We start from the raw sequence: 24,739 nt of genomic DNA on the forward strand, positions 1-24,739 counted from the left end.
TTTTTTTTTTTTTTTTTTTTTTTTTTTTTTTTTTGGTACAGGGGATTGAACTCTGGTCCTTGTGCTTGCAAGGCAGGCCACCAAACAGCTGAGCTAAATCCCCGGCTCTTGGCTTATCTTTTAAAGTGACCCTTAGCTGCAAAGTTTTGTTTTCTCTGTGGCTTACACTACCTAATGGCTTCTCTGCCAAGCTGCTGACCTGGTATTTTTAAAAATTCACATAGAAGAATCTAGTGTTTCCTTTTTTCCTATGGTCAAGAATTAACACTTCAGGCCCGCCAATTCAACCCAGTGCGCTAGAAGCGCCCAGCCTCAAGGGGCCCATATAGTGGTGTTCGTGCCCCCCACACACACCTACCCCTCCACGAGCCAGAGAAAGAGGGCCTCTCTGAGGCTCCTAGATGAAAACTGAAGCCCACTGGAAAAGTAAAGAAAATCTGCAATAAAGGCACACCAGACCACCACGGTTGGTAAGTTGGAGGGACCAGCACCTCACATCGGAACCTGGCCTAACTTCAGGGGAAAGACAGCTGGAACCCGCAGTAGAACCTTGCAGAGTTCAACCCAGCACGAGGTCAGAGATCTTTTTTTTTTTTTTTTGGTACTGGGGGTTGAACTCAGGATGTTGCACTGGGGGTTGAACTCAGGATGTTGCTCTTGCAAGGCAGGCCGCAGAGCCACATCCGCCCCGCCACATCCGCCCCACCCCCGCCCTAGAGATCTTATCTTAGGCCTTGCAGATAGAAATCAGCCTGAACCTCATGGGACAGCTGCTGGCTTGCTGACACTTAGATCTCCACACTCCTGCCCTCGCTGTCTAGTGTGGCGACAGAGACATACCCTGAAGGAGGCCCCCTATTTCTATTTGTACTTTTTATTTCCAAAGTAGTATTTTCCTCTTATCTTTAATCATTTAACTTTTTTATATATCTTTCTTTTCTGAAATTTTCCCTTTTCTATCCTCTCTCTCTCTTTCTCTCGCTCTCTCTCTCTCCCACCTTGATCTCCATCACTCTCCCTTTTTGTTTCTGTTCCTACCCTAATTCGAATTTATTTTCTTTCTTTTCCTTTTCTTCTCTTTTTCCTTCTCTCAATTGCTATTAGTTTTAAAAGAATGATTACAGTTCAGAGACATACCCTGAAGGAGGCCCCCTATTTCTATTTGTACTTTTTATTTCCAAAGTAGTATTTTCCTCTTATCTTTAATCATTTAACTTTTTTATATATCTTTCTTTTCTGAAATTTTCCCTTTTCTATCCTCTCTCTCTCTTTCTCTCGCTCTCTCTCTCTCCCACCTTGATCTCCATCACTCTCCCTTTTTGTTTCTGTTCCTACCCTAATTCGAATTTATTTTCTTTCTTTTCCTTTTCTTCTCTTTTTCCTTCTCTCAATTGCCATTAGTTTTAAAAGAAAGTGATTACAGTCTCTAGGCTCTCTATTGCTGCTAGTTTGTTCTGTTCTTGTGTATATTTTGTTCTGTCTTCTCCTCCTCTCTTCAACAGCTCCCTAGATGTGTGTGGTCTTCCTGTGTCCTCCGACCTCACTTCTAACCTTTCTCTATCCTATCTATCAATCTCTCCCTCCCTAACTCCTTCTAAGTCCCCATCCTTAAGGGTAAAATTGCTATATTGAAGAGATTATTCACTATAAACATATTTTGGGTTGGTCCTCAATTTTGATTTAATTCACACAGTTAAAGGTGATATAATAACTACTACAAATTGTCATTTTCTAAGCTGTGCATGATCCTATCATGTTGCTGATTGTATCACTTGGGCTAAGTTGTTGGACTGATCTAATCAGTTGTCCTCCCTGGTATAACGAAAATGAAGATTGCCTCAGAGTCATTAGAGACTCACACTCTAAAGACCAGCTATATCTGGAAGATTGAAGTGCTTCAGACCTCACTCAGTGAAATCCAAAGCCCTTGCTATGGGCTTTGGCATCTGGTCCCCTGCCATACATCACTGACCCAGTCTCCTCTTCACTTGCTTGATAACTGTCACATGGGCCACTTCAATGTTCCTCAAAACCACAGGATCTCTGCACTGTTTCAACCTTGAGTAGCTGTCCCCCAGACATTAACACAGCTCACACCTCAATAGTTTCAGGACCCTGCTCAAGCATCACTGTCTCCGTGAGCCCTTCCTGACCACATTATACAAGGCTCCCTGTCACTGTCTATGCCCTGACGCTGATTTCCCTCAGAATATTTATAATCTCCTGCTATCGGTTTACATATTACATAGCTGTTCACTGTCTGTCATTACCATTACAATGCAAGCACTGACACTGCGGACTCTGTCATGACCACTGCTGTTCACCCAACATCTAGAACATAAAATATGCCTTGAGCAATCAGTAAAATATTTGTGAGACAAATATACTGAAAAAATGGACTTTTTTTTTTCCTTGATCAAGTTCAGGTAAGAGCTAAGTGTTGAAAATAAAGTCACTTTAAGTAAGTATACACGTGATTTCAGTAGGTATGACCAACTGTAGGATACTGGTTTGCAACAGCATGCCATGGCAGTCAGTTAATGTTTAACAATGACATAATAAATAACAGAAGCGGGGGCTAATTTAGAAACTCGGCTAAGGGTCAACATACAAAATACCAAGATGAAGTATGCCAAGGTGCTGACTTTTGGCTAACTTTCCACAAGGGCGAATTTTTAAAAGTTTGATGTAAACACAAAAATCAATCAATCTCCTATTTAATTTGATCATTAGCTTTTTGGCTTTCAACCAAAAATCACAGAATTAGTTGTGTAAGTGGGAGAATTTAGTTCATTTTATTGGGTCTCAGTCCCTCCACTGGTAAAGCAGAAGTATCAATAAACTTTACAAGTGGGAAACTAAGATTCAATAAAGTGAACTTAACTTGCAGCCCAAATAGAATGAAAGTGGAAGGAGGAAGTTGAAAGAGCGCAATTCTACTTGAGCAGGCACATCTTTCGCTACTGCCATCATGTGTGGATATCAGACTTCAGTTTCTTCGGCCTTTCAACATAGACTCACCAGCGACTCTCCAAGGAGTTTCCAGGCCTTCAACCTTGATCCCTCTTGTTTTTCAGGCTCTCCTGTATCAAGACAGCCAATGTAGATTTTCCTGCCTCTGACCCTGCCAGCTTGTCTAAAACAATCCCATTGGATAATTATATAGGAAAATATATAAACCTTCATAGGAAGGTTGGGCAAGCGAACTCTCCACTTTGTAGTCAAGCTGGCCTGAAGTGCAGCTAACTTGGGGACCCAATATTTGCAACTAGCATCTGAAATGGGGAGAGGTTTATGGGACTGATCCTTTAAACCTGTGGAATCTGACTCTTCTGCAAGTAGTTTCAGAATCTAATTGATTTTAAAAAATGAGAACCAAGACCTGTCGTGTAAAGGTACAAGATCCCAACAATGAATTTAACTGTGCTGTATACCTAAAATGTACCAATGAACTCAATGAGAGGGGGCAAAAAAGAATCTAATTGGTTTATGGGGTACCTAACTGTTATTGGGAGAATTAGGAAAATGCCACTGGAAAAGACCCAACATATTAGGTTGGTATGAAAAAAAATACATATACGTCATATCATTGTATGCGAAGAACCCAGGCACAGGATAAGTACTTACAGAAATTTGGGAGACTTAGGGTTAGTTTCCAGACTTAACCAGTGTCTCCCCAAAGATGACCACATCCGATCTAATCCACAGAATTTGTGATTCTGTTAACATTACATGGCAAAGGAAAATAAAGGTTGCAGATAGAATCAAGTTTGCTAACCAGCTGACCTTAAAAATCAGACTATCCTGGACTACAGGTAGACTCAGTGTAATCACAATGACAGTCAAAACTAAGAAGGGTGCTGAAAAGTCAGAGGTGGCAACATGAAAGGAAGTGGTCATAAGCTAAGAAATGCCAAGAGGTTCTAAAGGTTAGAAACGGCAATTCTCTCCTACAGCCTGCAAAAGGAAATGTCCTCCTGACACTATGGAATTAGTCCAGTGAGATAACATTTCAGACTTCTGATCTCCAGAAGCACAAGTTGATAAATGTGGCCATTCTATGTGTATCCACTCACAGCACTGCAGTAACTTCCCTCTCCACTTCCCCACCTTGTCACTGTGCAGAAAAGGGGACCTCATCGGGGCCACCCAATCGTGGATTTTCACCCTCCCAAACTAAAGATGAATGAACATCTTTTCTTTACAAAATACCTACAGGAAAGTATTCTGCTAGAGCAATGTAAGTTGATTATTACAGCTTCTTAGCAGAAAGGAAAGGAGGTGGCTCAGGGCATCTAAACATGCAAAAATGGGTTCAATAAATAGGAAAGTTGGGAAGATTTCTTGGGAAGATCTGCCCGCACCAAGTAGCAGATGAAATCATAAGTGCCAAAACAGGGCACCCTTTTCAAAACACCAGCTGCCCCAACCCCAATCCACATATGAACAACAACAAAATAGTGGGTACTTGAAGAAAAACAGTAGGCTCCCCAGACATCCAAGGACCAAAATCACTTCCAACTCCTCTAAGTGTGCCTTTCTTCTCTTGCTATGCTACCTAAGGATGTGTATATCACCATGGGTGGGGCTGAGTGAGTAAGCAAAGGTACAGCATAAGGAGAACAACAGGACAAGAGATAGCAAGCAGTACAATGTGTCCTTACACCCATGTATACACCTGAATCTGAACTGCCTCTCCCTATTAGTGAGGATCTCAGGTAATGTATTAGAAATACCCTGACCTCCAAATTGCCTTAGCAACACAGTGTATGGAAAACAGTAAGAGCTTTTTAGTCAAGAGACCTTGGATCTATAGTCTGCTCTATAACTAAGAGCAATGAAATTATGGACAAGTTATTTGTTTCATAATCTACAGTCACAGTCAAAGTGCCTGAAAGTAGGACGGAGATAACTCAGGGACACTTTCCTAAGAAGGCACTTCACATGTTCTGGGAAAGCTCTATCACAGGAAACAGTCTAGATGAAATAGACTTCCTTGGGCCCTTCCACCTTCCCTTCATCTTTCTTATCACTATTCTCCCTGTAGTCTCCCAATGGACTAAGCATTCCCCAGTACTCGTGCTGGTCAAGAAAAAAGGGGGCTCATTCTTGCTAGTCACTCTTCTGAGCTTCTTCCCTCCTCACCTCCCTGACCATCCTGACCACGTTCTTACACCGTAACAGGGTTTCTGTCAGTACTAATGCTTAAAAATGGACAAGTCAATCTAAGGAACACTTTTAAGGAACCTCGGCAAAATTATTAAACCTAAAAGAAAGAAGATAAGTTGAGTCCACAATCTGCAAAATAAAATATTTCAGTTAGACACTACAGCATCTCTGGAAAGATAATTAACCCAAAAAATTCCACTCTGAGTAGTACATTATTTTGCTTCTCCTTCGTGTTTTCCCAACAACATTTTTCTAAGGTTGTATAAGTCACTTGGGAACATTCAAAGATATAATGAGTAACCCCAGGAAATTCCCAGTAGGAGGCAGGCAGCAAGACTGCACTGCAGTTACAAAAAGAGCTGTGCGTGACCTCAGCCCTTAGCTAGTCCAGTCCTTTCACTTTTCAAATGAAAATAATATACACACTGGGGAACTGTTTAGTGATAAAGAAACCTGAAATCCAATTCTTGAATCCCAGAGCAGTTCTGATATGAATGTAAAGGGGGAAACGAAATGTTGACAAAAATAGATGCCATTCTAGAGAACATGGTTTTACACAGAATTAAGTAGGTAAACAAAAAATGGATTTTGGTGTGACTTGGCCCAGGACGCCTACATCTGAGATGTGTCAGAATTTATACAGCTGGAAGGAAGACAGAAATTGAGTGGGAAGCAAAAAGAGAAAGCTGGGGCCTCTCACTGTAGTGTCTTGATATGCTGAGAAGTGCTGTGACTTCCCAAAGTTAAATACAATCAAGGGAAAACCCAGCTCACAACCAGAGATAGGAGTCTCTTATTCAGGTTCTTCTCATCCCTCGGGAGTTCACCATTCTTACATAAAAGGATGTATTTCTATACGAGCAGCAAGCAAGAAATCATTTTACTGGAGAAATTCCATCTTGGAATAACACTAACTCAAGTAATACAGTGTCTTTAGTTTTACTTTAACAAAGTAAGGCTTATCCAGGCGCAGTGGCGCACACCTGTAACCCCAGCACTCTGGGATTTGAGCCTAGACTAAACAACTTTGTAAGACCCTATCCCAAAATAAAAAAATAAAAACAAGGTCAAGGATATAATTTAGTGTGACGGCCCTGGATTCAATCCACGGCAACACAGAAAAATGTAAAAATAAACCTAAAACTGGAAAAAAAATACATAGGCATTTGTGACCTATGGTGACAACAAAAGACGTCACATACATACTTTTGATATTGCCTTTAATAAACAGTTTAAACAACACATATTCATAGGTGTCAATGGCAGGAAGAAGAGCAGCCAGAGCTTGGAGAAAATGAGGAAAAAGAAGGTTTAAGAGAGTCTCAGTGAAGACACACTTCTCATTTCCTTACCTACTGTGGTGAAAAGGTGATAGTCCACACCCATACAGAGCTTACATTTAGTTAGAAAGATAAACACCCAAATCAGGTGCTAAAGTAGGGGTTCATAAGCGTGAAGAAGGGACCCTAACCCAGCCTGGGGTGTAAAGGGTCAGGGAAGGCTTCCCATCTTAAAAGAGACCAGGAGCCAAGGAAAATGCCAAGGGGAAAGACATTATAAACAAATCTTTTCTCCTGCTCAGCTAAGGTCTTTTCTACTTTCATTTATGGCCACAGAAGGACAAGAGGTGAGTACAAGGACCAGGCGTTGAGACAGACAGGAGAAGAGCTTAACTCAGAAAGTGACAGAGATGCTGTTTGGGCCCAGTAGTGAAAGATAAGTGAAAAAATAGTGGCCAGAGGAGGGAGAAATTCTGGCAGAAGGACAGTCATGGCTGTCTACTTTCATGAGCTTAGACAGAAATGCCACCTAGAGTTCATGATTCCAACAGGCACGATTTCCCCCCTGGTAAGTTAACCAGTATCTGCAGAACATACTCAGTTATCCCAGGAAACCTAAGAAAGTATTTTCTCTCTTCAGTATTTCTTTCAGGTAACCTTCTCCCAAAAAGATGACATAAAAATGCCTCTTCTCTGATAAGCAATTAGCTCTGAGAATTAAATAAAAACTGTCACTGTCACTACATCTCTATGTTTCTCCAGGGCGCATGAAGGTATGGCTTGCCAAAAGTGTTTTTTGGTGGGTGGGGTGGGGTTTGAGCCAGGGTCTCACTATGTATTTGAGACTGACCTGGAACTCACTATGTAGCCCAGGCTGGTCTCGAACTCACAACAATCCCCCTGCCTCAACCTCCTGAGTGCTGGTATTACAAGCGTGCGCCACCACCCCAGGCCCAAAAGTTTTTTCAAGCTCATTTCTAGATTTTTTTTTCACCAGTGAAGACACTGGTGCTGGATAAAATGAAGGTGCTGAAAGAAGCTCTTCCATGCTGGAAATACGTACCACCCTTCTCATTCAGGAGGATCTTCCTGAGGAGTGAAAAGGAGAAACATGAGCTGGGCATGGTGCACACACTTGTAATCCCAGCCCTTAGAAAACTGAGGCAGTTAGAGGCCAGCCTGGACTACACAGTGAGATCAAGATCAGCCTGAACTACACAATGAGACCCTCTGCTGAAAGAAAGGAAGGGAGGGAGGGAGAGAGGGAGAAGGAAAGGCATGACACCAACTCAAGATTTCCCCAAACTTTTACCAGGGAGATTCTATTTTGGAGTAATACTAACTCAAGTAATACAGGATCTTTATTTCTACTTTAACAAACACAAGGTATAACCAAACACAGTGGTGCACACCCGGAATCCCAGCACTGAGAGATTCAAAGCCAGCCCAAATAACTTATCAAGACCCTGTCTCAAAAGAAAAAAATTTTAAAAGGGCTGATGATGTAACTGAGTGTGAAGGCCCCAAGTTCAGTCCCCAGTACTGACTGTGTGAACAGACAAGTCCTCTGAGGGAGGCCTCTTAGGTACAATCACAACACGCCGAGAAACAGTGACACTCTTCTGGGTGAGGAGCTATCTTCTACTGTCTGCTTTGGCAGTACCTGGTGTTTCAGCACACTGTGATAGCCCAGAACTGAATTGTTAACCAAATCTGAATTGAAAAATCATATTATTAAGAGAACCCAATATTTTTCTTCTGAGAATTCAGAACAAAGGAAGAAAACCAAAATAACATATAACCAGTTTCTTTCTTTCTTTTTTTTGGAGGGGGGGTTGACAGGGTCTCACTGTTATTGTTCAGACTGGCCTTGAACTCACTGTGTAGCCCACACTAGCCTCAAATTCATGGAGCCTCTTGCCTCAGCCTCTTGAGTGCTGGGATTACAAGTGTGTGCCACCACACCTAGCCATAGCACCAAGTTTCAGTCATTCACTATCACTATTCACTTCGAACAATTACCTTTCAACTGTTACAACACCATCTATTTTTTTAAGGGAAGCATAGTATTTCCTTTATTGCATATTTCGTATTTTAAAAAAGATAATCAGATTGTGGAAGTTCTCTAAAAATACAACAAAGGGTTTTTGTTTGTTTTGTTTTGATTTTTGCAAAGCTAGATTGAAATAAATCTACAAAAGTGATCTGCCAGAACTTCAAATGAATGGCACTTCTTAGACTTTTGAAATCCGTTAGAATTTTCCCTCAAACAAAACATCGCAGTTGAAGTTTATATACTGTGAATCAAAATAAAACCAGATTTAACATGTCAACTTAACGAGCCACACTCAATTTCATTCTGTGGATGTGTTTTAAGCTAAAAGTACATAAAATCAAGTGTAAGTAGTTTCTCCAATTTTATTTTGCGTTTTGCTTTTGGCATAACCTGTTCTTCATTCCCCCCATCACCACATGACCCTAGTTTATGCCCCTTATTAGATATACACTACCTACTTTTAACTATCAAATGGAACAAGAGGGAGTCTGAACTATGGCCTACTCATACATCCATTTCCCCTGACTCTGTACTGTCCCTTCTCTCTCTCTAATACCCATAGATGCATTTACCCAGCACCAACCTACACCAAGTCCTTTGCTTGATGGAATAAGAATATATGGATATGAAAGAATCTGTCTACAAACAGACAACCAAAGTAAGGTAGCCAGAGGCTGGAAAAGCAAAGATGAGCAAAATTAGGAAATGCTGGGGCCGGGGATGTAGCTCAGTGGTTCCGCCACCTGCCTTGCAAGCACAAGGAACCAATTTCAATCCCTGCTACCAAAAAAAAAAAAAAATAGGTGATGCTACTAAAGAGGAAACTACAGCTGAATGACTTACGTGACTGGAGCAAAGACAGACAGCCAAGAAGTGGAAGAATCCCCACCTGGATTGGACTCGAGAGCCTGTACCTGTGATCTCCTTGAAGACAGCCCTTCCCATGACCACCATCAAAGGCCAAACTATCTGACGGCCAGAGATTAGTAGATTAGTAGAGATTAGTAGGTACAATAATGCCCTTTTGTATCTCTTAATAAAACAAATAGCTCACAAGAGAGGTCATCTGTCCTGGGTAGGACAGGAAAACTTAAAATTTCTTGAAAGATATTTCTCTAGCTGAGTTGTGAAGACCAGCAACTGAAGAAATACAAAGATTAAGGTGTGGAGAACCATAGATCCGCCCCTCCGCCATTTTATGATATAGCCTATGAAGCCATTTTGTATTAGGTTTAGTTTTCCTGTAGATCACATGATATGTTCCCGTGGGTGTTTGATGTATCCTTATAAGGTAATAATCTGTTCTCTGTATGCTGATTGGTTGCATTATGGTATATATGTTGCCACCCCTTCCGGGCGCGGAGAGCGGGGTAGAGATCCGGAGATGAGGAACTAAAGTAAACTCCCTGTGTATCAAGTGTGTTCCTCTTTGCTCACACGTCACCAGTTCAGGCCCCTGTAGTCGCAGACCGAGTTGCCCAAGGCAATCCGGCTCGCGACATAAGGGAAGGGGTATTTGGGATAAACAACACAAAATTTTAAAATTTCCTACTTCTAGATCAAGTGAGTGAGGGTGTTGTAAAAGACGAACATGCTAATATAAACAGGAGTCAGATGGGAAAGAGAGAGGGAAAGGGATGCCTGGAATGCTAAGAGTTAACAGCTGATCGCTTCTCGGCCTTTTGGCTAAGATGAAGTGAAGAGATAACAGCTGAAGGGTTTTAACACAGAGCTGAGGTCAAATTTGTGGCCAGTGATAATCACTCTGGTAGCAAGAAATGGATGCCTCGCAAGAGTGGTGACAGAGGAAGTGAGGTGACCAGACAGCAGTACAAGCAATAGTTCAGGTGAGACATAGTTGGAACTCCAGCAGGCAGAATCCATTAGCATATGCTACTTATAGATGAGGCATAGTAAAAATCAGAATGAAAGTGATAACCTAGAATTCATTCATTCTAATAAGAATCAACAGGCAGGCTTGGTGGTGCGTGTCTATGATCCAGTACTCAGAAAGCTGAGGCAGGAGGACTGCCTCTGAGCCAGCCCGGACTGTCGCAGGAATCCAAATAAATGAATAAGAGTAGACAGGAGCCAGGGGAAGAGGCCTGGATAGAAGACAGATGTGGGAGTCAGTAGTAATGAAATAGTAAGGGATGGGAAATTTTACCCAAAAGTACTGTGCACAGTGAGAAGACTGAAAACAGAATCCTGAAAAACACTCTCTCTCTTTCTCCTTCACCCTCTCTCTCTCTCTCTCTCTCTCTCTCTCTCTCCTGTTCTCCCCCCGCAATGGGCCACCATGCCTCTCACCTCCTTAATAAAATCTCTCGAATGAGCTCTGTCAGTGTGCAGAGTGATCTTTGGCCTGCGCTGGTTTCTTTCAATGGTGCCATGACTCTCATCGGGTGCTACCTGGCTCCTGGCTTTAACACGGAGGGTCCAGGTGTAAGAGCCTTACTGAACTAGAGCGACTCCATGTTGACCAGCAAATGACCCAGAGACTGTTGTCCCCCCCCCATAGGATAAGTAATGATTAATTGTGAATTACTAGGTAACTGCTTGGGAGTAGCTGGGAAACTAGAGAAAAAATTGTAACAAGCATAGAGACCCAAAGTAAATCACTCCACTCCTTGTTTTTCCGTAACTGAATGTTCTGAACACCACAATCTATAAAACAATGAGTGATCGATCTGCTGACCATTAGTATGTAACGGTCAAGTACATGATTGATGACCACCAGCTCGGATCAACTGACCACTTGCCTTTGCCCCCTTCCTGTAAGTTTCAAGTGTTAACTCCCCATAGCCCTTTATAAAATAGCCTCTGACTCTGAGCTAGTTGCCTCCTGAGCTACTTGGCTCTGAGAGCGCCATCTGGCCAGACTTATAAGGGTCTACTTGCCAACTAGCTTGGTGTGTTCCTTCCTGGGTGACTCTCGCTGTCTAACAAGTTCCTGGAGCCTCGCTGAGCTTTAGGCTCAGCATCATGGAGGCCTTTTGGATGTTCACGCTCCACGGAGTAAAAGTGAGACTTAAGTCTTATACAGGGACCCCGAGCCTTGGTGCCCCAATCCTCCTGCCCGACAACTCGTGTCCATTTGCCCAGATGCCTCTCCGTGCCCACCACCAGCCTCATCGATAGGTGAGTAACCAGCCTTTACTCCAGGGTTTTGTCAGTCTGGATTTTGACCCCACTGGCAGAGACCCCTGAGGCACTGGCCTCTCCCCCGCTACGAGACTTGGTATGTTCCCGGCCAACTGTGGCCTCCGAATAAAAACTGAGCTCAGGTCCCAAGTCTCCCTGGCCAGCTGTGGCCTGGTGTTCCCTTCCTCAGTGGTGACGCCCCTCCTGAGCGGCGCCTCTACTCTGGTGACTCTGTCCCTCACTCCACAATGCTTCAGTGAGAGGTGACAGAAATCTCCTTTCTCCACCATGGGATGCACAATCCATTCTTACAGACACAACCCTGGGCTGTCTCCTCAAAAAACTCGGCTCTCGGACTCAGATCCAATCTAAAACCTAAACACCTTATTAGGCTTTCTACTCAAAATTGGCCCCAATATTTATTAGATAATCAGAGTAAATGGCCACCTAATGGCTCTTTTGATCTCTCATTTATCCAGGATCTTTACAACTTCTGTGGGCACATGGGCACATGGAGTGAGATACCATACGTTCAGGGTTTTTTCCTATCTAAGATCTAAACCTTCCCTCTGTTCTTGTCAGCCTCATCATGTTTTGCCTGCTACTAAACCCCTGAGTTCCTCCTCTACCTATGAAGAGTTTGATCCAGCAGATGAGTCTCCTCCTTACCTCTTTCAGAGACCTCCACCATCTTGCCCTTCCTCTTCCCCTCCTCCATGTGCTCCCTCCTCTCTGTGGCCATCTTGTAAACCTCCATCTTGGGACTCTGACTCCCCCACTGCCATCTTGTGATCCCCCTTCACCTCCGCCATCTTGCACCTCTCCACCCCACACTCACTCCCACTGTCCTACTCTATCACCAATAACCCCTGCGATACAAATGCCCCTGCGTGAAGTGGTGGGAGCTGAAGGCATGGTCAGGGTTCATATTCCCTTTTCTTTGTCTGACCTTTCACAGACTGATAAAAGACTGGGTTCTCTCACAGCCAGCTCGACCTCATTTGTTTGCGAGTTCCAGTATATTACCCAGTCCTACAGGCTAACCTGGCATGATATTTTTATGATCCTTTCCAACATCCTCAGTCTTCTCACCCTTCAACCTTATATCCACCTCGAGAAAAAAACTTTGTTATCATTCCCTCTTCTAGCTAACTGACAAAAATGTACCTTTCATCTTCAACTTAAAATAATGTCTGATGGTGTTTGATTTCTAGATGTTCAATTGATGAGTTTAAAACATTTCTTTTACATTACAAATTCTTAAACTGTAATTACAGATTAACTTGACCTTCTCTGTACTTTCTGCTTACAGACTTCTGACAATAGTTATAACACGAGATTATGCTACTATTATAAAGTGCTTTTAGTCCTCATCCTAATTCTACAAGAGATCTCTGTTAATTTTGACCTGCAAAAGTTTTGACTAGTCATAACTAAAAGAGATTTTATAATTCAATTGGCCAAAACCATCTGAGTATACTCTTGTTTAAATTGTCTTATATGTTTGTCTGTGTCTAAATGCTTAAAAGTGTTTGTCCAATTATGTTTTTGATCAAAATGACATCAAATACAGGTAGACTATTGATTTCTACAACCTGGTTTTATAGGTTAAATAAAAAATTTTTTAAATAATTAAATATAAACTATTAAGTTTACTCCTGTTGGTAAAAAAAAGAAGCAGCTGCTCAGAAAAATTTATTCTGATCTTTATTCACTAATGGGAGCCCAAATAATTTTCATAATCTTATGGGAAGATATGCCTTGTTAAATATGTTGTTATAAAATGTTTACATTGGTTATCATCAAAGGGTTGAACTCTAAATATGTTATTGTAATGTTTATCATGGTTATCTTCAAAATACAATATTTTCTGTACAAAAAAACCCAAGGAGTTATTAAAAAAAAAAAAGAGAATCCTTTTGATATCAAGCTACATTACAGGACCTAAGATTTCATATAATTATAATAATTATTATCGCTACTTTTCTGGTGTACAAAATGTATTCATGTTGTTTGACCATGCAGGTCTTCCAACATATTGTTTATGACAACAACCTTTTGATCTGGGTATTCGCCCTTCTCTTTTCCACCTACTTATGATTACAGGTACATTTTTAGGCCCACACACTTTCCTTACATGGCATCCTATCAATAGGTAATAACTTGTGTAAGTTTCCTGGGTTTTGGTTTTTGTTGTTATATATTTTAAAAATATAAATACATTTAACAATGGCTATTTTATACTAAGATACATATCTAAGTTTGTTACTAAGATGTCACCATGATTGTCATGCTAAAATATTATCATTATGTGTGGCTCCTGATTATAAGTTTTTCTGTTAATATTCTACAGAAAATCAACTACTTAAATAACCACGATTGATAAAATAATAGCCCTCTAATTATATTTTAAATTCCAGGGCACTTGCTATCTAGATAAAGTTATGGTAGTTAAGCTCCTACTCTACTACTGATGCCACTGATCTTCTCTTCTGGGTGTTCAATCACCAAAGTGTACAGACCAACACTAAAAGGTAACTGGTCTAAGAAGATTGCCAATATTTTGGCTCTGGCCCTCCAAGGTCATCAAAGATCTAAGGTATGAAGGAACCTTTTCTACAACATCCTACATCTGTGGTAAGTCACCCAACCTCCTGAACACGGAAATTGCTGGACACCAGAGGACAAATGTAATGTGTGCTAAAGGAGGGTCATCAAAAAATCTTCCAGGCTTTCACTAAAAGCACCATGGTCAAGCAAGGCCGTGACCCATCCTAACAGCTGACACTGACAAAAGAGCCGAGAAGCTCTATGCATGGTTCCAAGATGACACCTAAAGAGACTTAACTGACCTTGACAGACAGCAAGATGTTCATATCGATTAACAAAGGTCTCACTTTAATTTGCTCTTAAACACCCAACAGAAAAGAGTAACCAAAAGAGGCAGTTAATAAATAGGCACTAGTGATAGACTTTTGAGTCCCATTACTCCACCTCCCTATAAAAGGATAGATCTCCAAGTGGAAAACCAGATAACCCAGTCTCCAAGGCTACAACACCTATTTAATACCACCCTCCACTATCTCCCTGTCAATATTTCAGATTTTTAGATATTTAGATCTGTTAACCCCGACTCATTCACTCCAATTCCCATCCCCCTAGATTTTAACCTGTCTGTCTCAAATACTGGCAATTTATCCAGTGTTCTGAGACCGTTCGCTATGGGTCTCCCATTCCCTACGCAAACCACTAACCTGACATACACAGGGCAAAAGGACAACATCACTTGCCTTGCTTACTCCCTCTTTATCTCAGAAGAGCACCCCGTCTGCCTGTCCACTGGCTTATACTTCATATGCAGCCAGGAGACATTCTCATGCCTCAACTGATCTGAAATTTTCTGTTACATAGCATTTCTCAACCCCCCTTGACCATCTATATAAAATACCAGATGTTTAAAAGGGTCCTCCCACAGTCAAAGGTGGCCCTCTTCCTGGTCCCCTTCTTGATGAAAGCAGGGGTCCTCACTGGCATGGTGATGGATATAGCATGTATCTCTACCCCTACACATTTCTATCAGGCATTGTCAATAGATAGCTTTAAAAAAAAATGGACAAAATAAGCCAGTCCCTAAAAAGTCCAAGACCAGGTTAATTCCCTAGCAGCTGTCCTGCTCCAAAATAGACATGCCCTCGACATGCTAACAGCAGCCCAAGGGGAAATGTGCCAGGCTCTAGGTAAAGAGTATTATTTTGTTAACCAATCAGGCATAGTCAAGGTAAAGATTAAAAATTACAACAATGCATCAAAAACCTTAAAAACAATGGGTTACATGATAAATGACCCAAGACTACTCCTGGCTCCAACAAATTATGCCATGGCTACTTCCCTTATTGGGCCTGCTAACCTGCATGTGTCTTCTGGCCATAATAGGCCCCTGTCTGTTTTGCTGATTTAATTATTGTAAAATAGATGTGAGAATTCTAGCTTTGGTATTCAAGTTTGCTTACTTATAAAAAATTAATTTACCTTTCAATGGGTTTTTGTCTTCTGTATCTACAAGCCAACTGGGAGTTAATTGATTTCTAAAACAGTACAAGTTTTTTTGGTTTCACTTACTAAGTAAATGGGTCTCTGTATCTCAAGGTTACACATTTCTCCACATTTCATTTAAGGCAGAGGTAAAACTCCAGGGCTACAGGACATAATAGGCTATTACTATATCGCAGATGTCACTGGACACCATAAATAATCTGTTCTTGACCCTCGTTTGCATCCTCATTCTGGCCATGATGGCCCCCTGCTTACTCCAATTCCTTCAAAATCAGATTCAAAAAATTTCTAATCAAACCGTCAGCCAGCTTATTTTACAGGAATGCGTTCACACATCTCTCCGTTAAGGTATGTCACGGATCCACTGCGGTTCCAGCTACAAGATCTTCATTGGCTTTACCCCTTAGAAGAGTCTCCAGATGGAGCGATAGAGTGGATCACAGACCGTTTTCACCAGGGAACCTTCCACAATTTCAACTCCGCAGAGGCGCCCTCTCTGTGGTTGTGCTGCCCCTCAATCTATACGTGACTAGATCATCCCCATCACTCTACGGTCTCACCATCATTGCCCTCCTCAAAGCTCCTAAACAAGCAGACCTCCAACAGCTACGTTGCCCCCACAGGGTAATGATAGACTAGAGACCCCACCCTCAGCCTCTCATCATGCCACACTGCCCCTTTTCAGCAGGATGTAGCTACAGAAGAGAGATACTTTGCCCCTCTTCCCGAGGCCATAACAAAAAAGGGAGGAATGTAAGATAAGTGTCTTGGAATAGCTGCCTCCATTCCAATAAATAACTTCCTTAAATGTCCAAGAGTGGCTCCTGAGTGGCTGCCCATGCAACCAACACAATCCCCGGCCGCCTACACCAGTCACCCAATATATAACCAAGCCCCTCCCCCTCCCCTCCCCCTCTTCCTCTCTTTCTTTCTCTTTCTCTCTCCTGTTCTTTTTCCCCCAAGTGGGCCACCGTGCCACCTCGGCTCCTTAATAAAGACCTCTCACACGAAAAAAAAAAATCCTGAAAAACAAATATTTGACGAATAGGCAATATACAAGGCAGCATAAGAGGCATGATGAAAGGAGAAGCAAGAACTAATAAAAGTAAGACTCATGAAGCTATCAGCGAATACTGTCAAATCCTGCAATAAGTCTAGTTAAACAGGACTTAAAGTCTACTGGATTTAACAAATTTATTAGATGTAAACTTCACTTGAGCATTGTATCTAAATTAGCCTTACAACAGTGGATAGAAGACGGATAAAACAGCACAGTTTAAGAATTCTGATTTTTAAAGAATATTGCTTTAAAAGACAAGAGATGGAACAAAAAGCAAGCAATAGTTTCAACTGATGATCATACACTGGGCAACATTACAGAAGACATAGGGATGGAATAATAAAGGCTCTGTTTTATGTTAGGTGGTCAGAGAAGGCCTCTCAAAGATGAGCAATACAGACCTGAACAAAGTTAATTTACAAAAAAAAAAACTGAGCCTGGCATGGTGGCACACACCTGTAATACCAGTACTCGGGAGGCTGAGGCAAGAGGATCGCTGTGAGTTCGAGACCAGCCTGGGCTACGTAGTGAGTTCCAGGTCAGTCTCAACTACATAGTGAGACCCTGTCTCAAACAAAAAAACAAAGAAACAAAAAGAAAACTGCAGACAGGACATGCTTGGCATGTTCACATATCAGCAATAAACCCAGGGGAGCTAGAATAGAGTGACCACAGGAAGACATATGAAATTAGAGAGGTAGCTGGCTTATCAAATTATTTTGCACATAATCCCAGATGGTTTCACCTCTTTCTGGTTGATCTCCACCTCAAGTAATGCAACAGAAACTATTCTTATTCATACACAATCTCAGAGGTAAATCTACCGCCTACTACTGCAAAGCAAGTATTGCAAAGAATCCTTAAACAAGCATGGTTGTTATATTATTCTTTGGTAGATCTATTCCCTCACTGCACTATCCTCCAATAACACAATTTAGAATAGACCTGGAGAAAAGGATTTCTGAATTAACAGTTCAAAGTATCTTTTTAAATAGTAGTATTCCTATTTAAGCCAGTGCACTTAAAGCATACTTTTTTAAAAATGAAATCCTGGGCTGGAGATTTAGCTCAGTGGTTCCGACACCTGTCTCCTAAGCACAAGGACCCGTGTTCAATCCCCATACCCCCAAAAAAAAAAAAAAAAAAAAAAAAAAAAAAAAAAAACATGAAATCCTACCTTTCCACTTCTCATTACACATTACTGAGCCCTTACTGACTACTGTCTCCATGATAACTTTCCAAATCTCAGATTCCTCCCAATCGTAAATGTCCTCTTTCCCTGAAAGTAAGATCTAGCCAGAAAATACTCAGCTTTTAAAACTAGAAATCAAAAACACCAGCCTATCATCCTCTCCTTTCCTCACCTGCCATCACTATTCTCTTGTTCTGTGGCTACTTTGTATTGTAAGGCAAGGATAGGCTGACTGGGCCTAGCATTTTGATCTCTAGTTCTCAAGGCTGATTATTTTCCAGTTGGGTCTTTTTGTGAGGGGAGGGTGATAGGTGGTCATAGAAAACAAGTCAAATGGGGCTTGTTGGCATTCTGATTCTGGGGCATTGGGCATAAATGATTTGCAAGTGATTATAATGCAGGCAATGTGTATGAATGGTGAGACTGTGCACAGTCCTGTATGTGAAGGTTAATGAACATTTCTCACATCAGAATGAGTGCCAGGCATGGAATATCCTCTACTACCAAGTCCTCCACGAACACTGCTGTCCCTGCAACACCGATACCAAACAGCAAGATTCCCAACATCAAAAGCAGTGGAGAAGGATAGTGGGATACAGGTGACTGTGAAGAAACAAAATACTCTCGAATGTTCTGAGGGAGACATGGGAAGGAGCAGAATACACAGGAAGGTAGAAGAAAGATGTTGCCATCCTACACCGTAGTTTACCTGTATATCTGTGTTCCCCTGGACTGGGCTGCAAGCATCCAGATAAATCTTGGCCAGTGCATCCACAGCATTGAGCTCAGACTTCTGCAAAGTTAACACAAAACAGTCTCTGAAGACACAGAAAGAAAAGGTTTGCTCTCTTTTCTACTTCTTTCACCACTTACCGCCCTGACTTTCATCAAACTCAGCTTAGGAGACTCCACTTTTTCACTCCAGTTACTTTCATTTCCTCTCTTTGTCCTCGAAGGTAATATAAGGTTGGGACTCCTGTAAAATCACCAGGCTGTGAAGGGCAGAGACAAAATGGAAGGTCTGAGGCTCCTTTAATGGCCAAAAGGGGCCCACCAGACTTTGAAAAGGCAAAAAGGCTACACAGAGGTAGTACCAAAAAAAGACAGGAGCGGAAAAGAGGTGAACAGCAAGGCTCCTGGCTTGAGATGGTTCATTCACTTGTGCCCCATTGCATTCACTGTGTGTGGGATCGTTATCTCGGGGTCCTTTGCATGACTCCAGGACAGGGCAGCTTGTTGGAGGAGCTCTGTCCAGGTCAAAAACAAAACAAGGTATTCACAAGAGAAAGAGGTATGAAGATTCCAGAAAGTGCTGATGAGGAAGATTGTCAAGACAAGCTACTTAAGAATAGCAAGAACTGCCGGACGTGGTGGCCTGTAATCCCAGCACTCGGGAGGCTGAGGCAGGAGGATCCCTGTGAGTTCGAGACCAACCTGGGCTACATAGTGAGTTCCGGGTCAGTCTCAACCACATAGTGAGACCCTGTCTTAAAAAACCAAAAAAACAAAAAAAAGAATAGCAAGAACCAGTTTGGAATAATAAAGGTGTCCTGTTCCAGGGATTTAGCTCAGCGGTGCTGTCGCCTGCCTCACAAGAACGAAGTCCTGAGTTCGATCCCTAATACCAAAAAATAAAAATAAAAAATGAAGGGGTCCTTTGGTGACAGTGGTCTTATACCGGGAAGCCAAAGGGTGCAGAAGTAAATGTCCTTCAGAGCGGGAGAGTACGGTTTCATCCGAAAGAAGATCTACATAACAAAGACAACACCACAGAGCTAGGCCACAACTATTCCTGTGTGCAAGCAACTTTCCCGGCCCCCGCAGAAGTACTAGCCTCAAAGAGTTCCTTCCCAAAATCCGGGTTGAGGTCCGCATGAGGTCCGCACACAGCACTACATTCATAATGGCCACTGGGCAAAACGGAAGACCCACCTCTTCCGGTCCACACTAACCAATAGGCTTAGCAATCCTCCCAGTTGGGGTGGATCTAAAACTAGCTGGGAAAGGAGGCCTGACAAGATCTCAGGACACGTGTGCAGAGCAATTCTCAGAGCCCTCATAAGAACTTGAGCAGTTTTTGGATAGGACGTGATGCGACCAAGGGAAATATAAAAAAGGAATAGTCGCCATTAAGCACTCACATTAAAAAAAAGAGATATCCTAGATGTAGTCAAAGAAAATAAATAATAAATGAATATTAACCCTGAAAATAACACACTAATAAAAAGAGATCCAACAACCAGTGGACTTCTTTGAGTTTTAGAGCCAGTATTTTCCCCACATGTTTTCTCAGTCCCCTTATTGAAGGTGAATAACAAAGCTGCTGACTTTGAACAGGGCCCTTTGTAGTAGTAGCCCTTGGCAGTCCCCATGTAACAAATTGTGGACCAAGCTCTGTCTTTGGAACCTTTAGAGCCCACTGGAGTTATAGGTGCTTACAAGGCCCATGTCTCCTGATTAGATTCTGTTGCCAAACAACAAACAAAACCCACCTGCCCCTGGGATGATGTGTCAGCCTTCCAGATTGTTGGCACATGAGTTGCCCGAGGCAGCTACTAAATATAACTCTTCTGAAGGGTCCTTGCTCGCTGTTGGGGACTGATGGGGACTGAGTATCTCATGGCCAGAATGCCACGTGCAACACGGGTACCAGAAATGCCCACTCTAACTTGGATCTTTTAAAACCCTACCAGTAATAATATTAGACAGTTTCAGGAAAGTTTAAGGGAACGGCACACTTAAGCCTGGGCCCAGCCAAGACCCCCAAGGGACTAGGAGGTTCCATAAACAATTGGCTGTCTTGTCAGAAAGGATCGAGTCACCCATAGAGGATGCTTTGAACTCTGTCACCTGCAGGGCAGTGGAGCCACTGAACAATGGAAAAACCAACTCACAACAATTGGAAAGGGATGTAAAGACAGCATCCTTTGAGGGCAGTATCATCCCTGTGGCAGTATGGACACTGAACTCTCCAGCCTAATACAGGAGAAGCGCAAGACTACGGTACATGTTGGGAAATACTGAGTTTGACTGGGGTAGGAGTGGACCAGGATGTCCACTATCCCTTTTCCCCTTTCCCTTCAGAGTACATGTCCTGGGGTAGGTTTGGTGTTCATGCCACCAAACTACAACCAACAGGGCCAGAACTATTATCTAGAGGTGATTCTTGACCCAGTGCCTCCCTCCTAGGGACTCTCGCAGGAGTGGGAAACAGAACCAGAGTACCAGCATGCCTGGGTCCCTCTAGTGGCACTGAGAGTGTATGATCGTCTCAGGCAGGCGGATAATATTCTGAGGCATGTCAAGTGGCACAGCATGTGACCTCCCTCCCCAGACTGGATGATTAAGGTCAAATGTCCCAGTCAAGCAACAAGGGCAATGGTAACTTACTCCACTGAGTAGGAGCCCTCCCTTGGGTATTACTGCTTTATGTTTAGGTGCATATTTTTGTTTGTCCACCATTTGGGGTCCCGACTGACAATTCCAGCGTATAACATCCCACTACACAAATGCTGTCTCCTTTTCCCAGGATGCTGTTACCCACCTCAACTCCTTTTCTGTTTTCCCCACCTTTCTGCAGCTAGTTCCTCCTCCTGCTGTAGGTCTCAGTGCAGATACGACCACTGCCAACCAGGAGTCCAGGCTGTTGCCTCCCTCATCATGGCACCTACCATCTGTGTTTGATGTTTGTTAGTGTGGATTCCTCTGTTAAACTAAGCCTCAACAAGAGCGGGACAGTGTGAGCCAGTTTTGTTTTGTTTTTTTTCTCATCTTTGTACCATGTATACATTTGTTGACTAAATACATAAACAATTTATTAGTGTGGTTTTTGGAAAGAGAGAGATTCTATGTGATTTGGAAAGGGCTAGGATCTGCAGTGCCCCCGCCTTCCTAGAACTACTGCTCTCTATTCCTTCTTCTCATATCAGATTATGTCTGCAGAAATTCTTTGCAAAATCTGAAGTGATAATATTAGGATCTGTACTTTTCAAATCAACTTTATTGGGCCAAACTACCCTATAAGTCTTTGTAAAAGACAAAATTAATAGGTAGCAATAGGGACAGACAGAGAGAGGTGTAAATAGAGGTTATATAGATATGACCTGGGTGGCTGATGGTTCTGTGTTTGCCACAAACTTATCCTACACTCTGTACTTGAGGAAATTATTATATGAATTCACTATATGCCCTTTTAGCCCTCAACCTTTGCCTCAACCCAGAAACAAAGGCTAAGACCATGATTAGCCTCAATTGCACCAATCAGTGAAACAGTTGTTTTTAGAAACCAGATTATCCCTATAAATATGAGTCGAGCAGTCCCCTGACCCTCGGGAAATTGAGTCGAATGCCCCCTGCCTTGTAGCATATCCCACTGCTTGGTAGCTGTGCTTTGCATTCGCAACCTTGTAAAAATAAACTTTTGACTTGCATTAATTTATTTCTGACTTCCTCTTTATGGGTGAGATACCAATTCCTCATTCTCTGCCGGAGGCCTTCAGCTCTTGAGCCAGCCTTGCCTTGGTTCCCCAATCTTCATCAGAGTGAAGGTGAGGGAGCCAGAGATACTCCACGGGAGACAGAAGGTTGTCGAAGACTTCTGGCCCCTCAAAGACCACCTGTCTGATGCTACATAGCCAAGCATCACCCTAACCATTTTGTTCCAATCCTCACAAGCCTGGGATCCATCTCCTGTGTCATTAAAACCCTGACTCAAACCAGGAGTTCCCTTCCCGCCACTTGACAATCAGGGAAAGGAAATTCTGACTCCTACTACACCACAGCCTCCAGAGAGCACATTCCTTCATTGGTTTGTTCAACAAACTGCTCTAAAAACTGACCTAGGAGGGCAGAGGGGCCTTTACTGTGTATCCAGCTGAGGCCAGGTGAGGTCAGGTGGGCAGGGACTTGATGAAGGATGAGCAGCTTCCCCAAAATAAGTGTATTCTGCTTACTCAAACACTAAAGGAGAGTTCTCAGAAGCTCGCTTCCTCCTCTCACTTCCCTTTCTCTCTATAACCCCACAATGAAACATGATGGAAAATTGTGCCACAAAAAAAAAATGCCCCTTTCCCTACCAGGCCCTGGAAAATAAGATATGATTACCAGTAAATAGCTTCAGAAATAAGATTCTCCTCATATCTCCCTCACTCGATGGTCTATGCTATCCTTTACACTGAAGACAGTAGCACATTGTCAGAAGTACCAATTTCCTGGGTTAACTAAAACATTAATTTATCCAGAATATCATGTTCACTAATATATCCAGCAAACACACATTAAGCAACATTGAAATGCTGGTTTCTTTAGACTAAAGACATCATTCTTGAGGCCTGAGAATGTAGCTCTGTGATAGAGAACTTGCCTACCATGCAAAGACCTTGCCTGGATTCATTAAAAAACACACATGCAGTTCTTGTTCTCAAGTTAATCACAATCTAGCTATGGGGAAAACCAGATTTACTACTAAGTACTATGATATAGTCATGCATTTATGGCCTGGAGGTGATAAAGATCAGAGGACTCTTCCCAAGCAAAATAGCACCACCTTAGTGTTTAGATAGGGATTCATCAAAGCAAAGAAAGGAAAGGGAGAGTGAACACCAGCTACAAAAGTTCAGAGACAAGGGAAATCCTCGCCGAGCACTTATCCTGGGCTAGACACTATTCTACAACCTAAAGCAGTAGGACCTTGTTTGGTCACAAAAACACTTTGAAATAAGATACTGTGGGTGCCGGAGATTTAACTCAGTGGTTTCACCACCTGCCTTGCAAGCCCAAGGACCCGAGTTCAATCCCTGAAACCAAAAAAAAAAGAAAGAAAGAAAACAAAAAGAAATGATACTGTGCTAAACCCTACTGAGTATTGCAGGAAACTACAGCATAACCAGGTGAAGTAAATATATTAAACAAGGTCACGGTTTACTTAGTAAATGATAAAACCAAGACTCTAGCCAGGAAGTTTGAGTCCTGAGCTACTGCTCTTCACCACTGTGTTTCTTGGGACTTGAGGTTGACATAAGTGGCTTTTTGAAAAGGAGTATGAGATGCGTGAGAAATGAGGACAGGAAGTAAGACCAGGCAGGCAGACAGGAAGTGAAAACATGACTGTAGAGTTTATATACCATGTGCTGACGTCAGACTATCTCAGGTAGCAGGGACCCAAATGATGAGTTTGAAAGAGAGAGTGGTCTGGTTTATTGATGTGTATACTCTCTTGACATTGAACAAAATAGATGACGAGGAACTTGAACTACCTGAGATAAGAACATGAGTTGGTAAACTGTTATGGTGATCCAGGCAATAAGGGATGAGGGCCAGGAAATGAAAGTTTGTGCAACAGAGATAAGGAGGAAGGGATGTGAAGGGACATTTCAGAAGTGAATCTGACAAGGCATCAAAACTGAGCCATTACAGGGAGTCAGAAACATAAAACAGTCTATATGACTCCCAGGTTCTTAGTTCTGGAAGTAAGGGAAGAGAGGAAATGGGCTTGAATGGGAAGATAATTAGGGGGAGTTTGAGTGTGACAGGAATGAATTATCTGTGGCCATTTTCAGGTTCAACGAGGGAAGGTGGTGGGAAATTAAGTTCCTGACACTGGAGTTGGAAATAAAATCGGGAAGGAGATTCAGATTAGACAGCCTTAGGACATAGACTGTCACTGAACCATTTCATTGGTCAGCTTTCTCCTTGAGACAGTACCCCAATATCTACAACTAACTTGGCTCAGGGTTTCAGAAGCATCAGCCCATCATTGTCTTTTTTTTTTTTTTTTTTTTTTTTTT

At 42.3% G+C, this 24,739-nt stretch overlaps 1 protein-coding gene across 4 annotated transcripts in view; it reads right to left on the bottom strand.

Annotated features, from left to right (window-relative positions):
* Cd1d (CD1d molecule) overlaps positions 1-24,739 on the bottom strand; it is a 53,919-nt gene that overhangs the window by 16,895 nt on the left and 12,285 nt on the right. For 2 of the 4 annotated variants that reach the window (XM_019210130.1, XM_033765704.1), the window contains exon 2: positions 18,664-18,747. Coding sequence is in view for 1 of the 4 variants with exons in the window: in XM_019210128.2 (XP_019065673.1) it covers positions 18,664-18,747; positions 18,828-18,842 (99 nt within the window). In the remaining 3 variants the exon portion in view is untranslated. Of the gene's footprint in view, positions 1-18,663; positions 18,748-18,827; positions 18,940-24,739 lie in introns of those variants that run through there. The other 2 variants (XM_019210128.2, XM_033765703.1) reach the window with 2 other exon arrangements.

This window comes from Fukomys damarensis, unplaced genomic scaffold, assembly GCF_012274545.1.
Source record: "Fukomys damarensis isolate Sample0158 unplaced genomic scaffold, DMR_v1.0_HiC HiC_scaffold_19, whole genome shotgun sequence".
Classification (NCBI taxonomy): Eukaryota; Metazoa; Chordata; class Mammalia; order Rodentia; family Bathyergidae; genus Fukomys; species Fukomys damarensis.